The following is a 4,883-nucleotide window of genomic DNA, read 5'->3' on the forward strand; positions in this document are numbered from 1 at the left end:
ACCGTAAAAGTATTGGCCCAACAACCTTATAAGTACTTGCACAATATTATAATTTTTTTAATGTAGGACAATACTCCACATTCTCTTACATCCTAAACAAGCACCTAATAGAAAGTACTAAAAAATGTTTTTGTAACCCAAAAATACTTTCAACTTCTTTACCAAATGTTACCAAAAACATTTATTACATTTTAAAAGTATTAACCAGCGTAAGTTTGTCCAAACACTTAGAAGTCTAGGTTACTATGTCACATTAATTGTTGTTCAGATAAAAAACAATTCCGTTTTCAGCATTTCTTAAAATTGTAATGAGAATATATATATTGTTCATTCCACTAAGTAGATTTGCTGGACAATGAACTTCAGTTTTGGTCCAAATTGATTATGAGGTTCAAGTGAAATTGATTATGGATCATAAATGTCCTCAATTATGGACTGGTCGGGCTAGATTGAACCCCAAAGTTACAATTTATTTTTGGCACCGGCCCCATGCAGTTCCATGAATACCCATTTGCATGCAAGGCCCAATATAAAGTTTCAACCCAAATTCAATATCTTATTAGCCACCCAATTCCATGATACTCGTTCCTCCCTCTGCACTAATAACGGGTCTCACTAACCTTGAACCAGCATATCACTAAAAAAGACTTGAACAAACAAAAAGCAATGCAAGTTTTTGATCGACCAAATTTTGCTCGAAAAGTGATCACCACAAAAAAATGAGGAAGGAGGTGGTGGCGGTGGCAGCAGTGGGCGCAGCCGCTACGGTGGCGGCCGTGGCAGCCTTAGTGCGGCGGTGGAGGCGGAAGAAACAGCAGCAGTGGAGGAGTACACAGAAAATCCTACGCAAATTTGCGAGGGACTGCTCGACTCCGGTGCCAAAGCTGTGGCAGGTGGCCAATGCCTTAGTAGCTGACATGAAAGCCTCCATTGCTTCCAATGGAAGTAGCACAACTCTCAGCATGCTGGTTTCATATGTTGCTTCCCTCCCAACTGGGTACTTGAATTGGATCGTATATAGATAGATAATTTCTCTCTTGCTAATTTCAATGGAAGTAAAATTTTGATTTGAGATGTTGTGATGTGGTGGCAGAGATGAGGAAGGATTGTATTATGGAGTGAATTTGCGGGGGACCAACTTCTTGATCTTGTGTGCCAGACTTGGAGGGAAGAACAAACCCATTTCAGATTTGCATAGGGAGGAGATTCCCATTCCCTCTAATCTCATGGCTGGTACTTCTAAGGTATATAGTTTTTCCAAAGTTGTTCAAATCATAGACAAATTTTGAGTGAATGAACGATGTATAAGTAATATTATGGAGACCACATTTTAGTATGTATACCGCATCTCTAATAGATGTCTAACTCACCGACACAAGTAAGTCTCACCTTATTAAAAAAATAGTACAAAATTTGGTTTACCTACCATTATTGATAATGAACAACACTAGGTATAGTTTTTAAGAATTTGGACTAGCTCAAAGATGATTCTTCTTTTTGACTTTTGGTAATGATTCTTTGCTCGATATATAATATCTGGTTCAAGGAAATACTAATTGGAAACCTCCAATTAATACTACTTGTCCCCATTTATTTACTAATGGGGGCTACTTTACATTTGTCAGCCTCTTAACGTTCATGATGGGACTGTCCGTGAGAGAGGGTTCTAATTTAATATACATTGTTAATTCACTCCTAAATGTTTTTTTTATACACATTAGTTTCTACTAAATAAGATCATGCATTGTCAGTATTAAGTATTTATTTACACCTTAAAATTGGAATTTGATCAATGTGTGTTAATGTGTTTTGCATTTGTCAACCTCACCATGCAGGTGCATGATGCGACTGCACATAAGAGAGAATGCTAATTTGATGTACATTCTTGATTCATTCCTAATAGCCATCCAGTGTTCTTTTATGCATTGGTTTCTACTACATAAGATGATGCATTGCCACAATTAAGTTTACGAACATTTACACCTTAAAATTTGAATGTGATCAAAATGTGTTTTATGGGCTACAGTGCATAGATGGATCTGAAATGTTCTGGTTTGTCAGGAATTGTTTGATTTTATTGCTGTGGAGCTTGGAAAGTTTATTTCAGCTTATCCAGAGAACAAAAAAGAAAAAGATGCAACAACAAAAGGGAAGAAACTGGGTTGCATAGTATCATGTCCTGTGCACCAAGCTGTGGCCACCTCTTCAACCGCTATCAAATGGAAGAGTTTCGCAGCTGACAGCACAGTTGAGTTTATTTACCCCCCCCCCCCCCCCATGCCTAAGTACAAGAATTAGCGAAACATATTTGTTCCAATTAATCTTGATAATTGCACAAAGTTTTTATTAGCTTAATATATATTGTTAGATCATTTCCTTACGGCTTAAGTTTTTGGGGCACAGTGGTTGTGTCTAACATGGTATCAGAGTTAGGTTTTTAGTGTCAGACATACACCCTCCACATGCAAGGTGGGGCTGCACGTGAAGGAGAGTGTTAGCTTGATATACATTGTTGGCCCATCACTTTACAACTTAAGCTTTTGGGGTAAATTGGTTGTTTAACAGTTTTAATATATCATCTACATATTTACAATAATACAATGGGATTAGGTTGAAAGGAAGTTGGTGAATGACTTCAATAGAGCTCTGGTGGAACATGGTGTAAACTTGCGCGTTTATGCAATGGTAAGCATACAGCTGATCCCTTGGTTAATGTGACTCCCATATGTTAACAACTTGATTCAGCTGTACATCTTGTTGAGCAGGTTGATGATACTGTAGGAAATCTGGCTGGAGGTAGATACTATAACAGAGGAAGTGTGGCTGCAGTTACTCTAGCCATGGGCACAGATGCTGTTTATTTAGAACCAGCAGATGCAGCTCTCCAATGGCATGGTCCATCACCTAAGTTAGGAGAGATGGTTAGTGATTATGGCACTTCTTTATTGCATAGCATTCAAAAATGGAGGGTCACCAAATTTGTTCAAACTTAGTTACCAAATGATGTGTCAGTTGATTTAGAATGGGCCCAGATTTGAATAAACGGAACACTGTCATTATAGCACTACTCATCGCATAGTAAGTGAACAGCACAGTTTACATATCTGCTTAGTTTTTCAGGTAATTAGCACACAGTGGGGAGATTTCACTTCCCATCATCTTCCAATAACCATATTTGACACTTGTTTAGATGCTGAAAGCTCAAATCCCAGATTTCGGGTAAGGCAACTCTTGCATTCCAAGGTAGCTTTATCGAAATGCACAACTTTTTTTGCGTTTGTTCTAATCCTGTTTTGCCTCAGAGATTTGAGAAGCTGATTTCAGGAATGTATCTGGGAGAAATTGTTAGAAGAGTATTACTGAAGATGGCTCAGGAAACAGCATTATTTGGAGACTCTGTACCTTCAAAACTCATGACTCCTTACCAATTGAGGTGCAGAACAAATCCTAATGTGAATGGATTATTCCTATTAGCTGCATCACCTTCTAGTTTTTCAAAATTTAGAAACATATAGCAACTATATATGCAATGGCCAACAACATGATGACATTGAATTTCTGTTTGTTTGAAAAGTTATGCATATTTAATTGGTATGGAATACACAATAGTCTTCATGATGCAAAGCAAGATAGTATTCTAGAGCATCTTAGTTTTACTAATTGCTGGTTTAAATCAAATGGGAACAGTGAAAGAAAGGATATAATACTGTGTTGAAAAATTGCAGAAGATCTATAATTAATTTGGCAATATTGGATCCATAGAATCATTCAGCTGCTAATAATATTTCACTTGTCATTTCATCTAGGTCACCTGATATGGCTGCCATGCATCAAGATACATCAGAAAATCATGAAGTTGTAGGTGAAAAACTGAAGGAAGTTTTTGGGGTATGTGTCTTTACAAAGAAGTACGAAACCAATAACTAAAAGAGTATAAAAGAAACAATAAGTCATATTATTGTAATCAAACTGTGAAAAAAAAAAAAAAAACTAACTGGTTCTAAACTATTTATAAAATCAGCTCTCACAAAAGAAATGACCTGAAGTAGTTTTCAATCTTTATGATGTGCACAATACTTAAATACTTAACTCTTATGCTCCATTCCCAGATCACTAAATCTACTCCAAGGGTGAGGGAAGTTGTTGCTGAGGTTTGTGACATCGTTACAGAACGTGGGGCTCGGCTTGCTGCAGCTGGCATTGTTGGGATAATAAAGAAGCTTGGGAAAATCGAAAGCAAGAAAAGTTTTGTTACTGTGGAAGGTGGGCTTTACGAGCACTACCGAGTCTTTAGAAATTACCTCAACAGTTGTGTGTGGGAAATGCTTGGGAAGGATCTTTCAGACAATGTTGTTATTGAACATTCTCATGGTGGTTCAGGAACTGGATCCCTATTTCTCGCTGCAACTCAATGCAGAAAGCAGAATTTTGATACTTGAAGTTAATTATTTAAGAATACATTTCTTTTGAGCAAGAGAAAAAATCAAGCCAAACATTTTTGTCACATTTTTCTTATGATTTCTGTTTTTATTGTTGTATTCTGATTCTCTGCTAAATTAGCTCTAGATCAACTTGAAGACCTGTGCTAGATCCTTTTGTAGGAAACATCTTCAACATTTTGGCTATGTTCATTTTAGTAAGAAGATTGCAGTTTTGTAACACAGTGTCACTTGCAGAAGAAAGTGAGGTTATGCTTTAACTTGTACAAGTTCTCATGGAACATATATTCCAGATTTTAATGACTAACAAGTTATGGAAGTTCAATATAATTCTAGAGATTCATCATTGCTTGTCAATTCATCTAGTTTCTTGTGTGAATATGACTTGAGAAGTGTCAAAACACGACTTATGATGTCACTAGGTATAATTTGAAATACATCAAG

General features: G+C 36.8%; 1 protein-coding gene across 1 annotated transcript; it reads left to right on the forward strand.

The window, feature by feature from the left end:
• Positions 1 to 719: 719 nt before the first annotated feature.
• On the forward strand, positions 720 to 4,439 carry HKL3 (hexokinase-like 3). The gene is made up of 9 exons (XM_086245389.1): positions 720 to 997; positions 1,094 to 1,244; positions 2,062 to 2,247; positions 2,611 to 2,685; positions 2,766 to 2,921; positions 3,121 to 3,219; positions 3,303 to 3,433; positions 3,807 to 3,888; positions 4,110 to 4,439. Exons 1-9 carry the CDS (start codon positions 720 to 722, stop codon positions 4,437 to 4,439), a joined length of 1,488 nt encoding a protein of 495 aa, XP_086101515.1.
• The last annotated feature ends 444 nt before the right edge of the window (positions 4,440 to 4,883 follow it).

This window comes from Dryas octopetala, chromosome 5 (assembly GCF_963921425.1).
Source record: "Dryas octopetala chromosome 5, drDryOcto1.1, whole genome shotgun sequence".
Classification (NCBI taxonomy): domain Eukaryota; kingdom Viridiplantae; phylum Streptophyta; class Magnoliopsida; order Rosales; family Rosaceae; genus Dryas; species Dryas octopetala.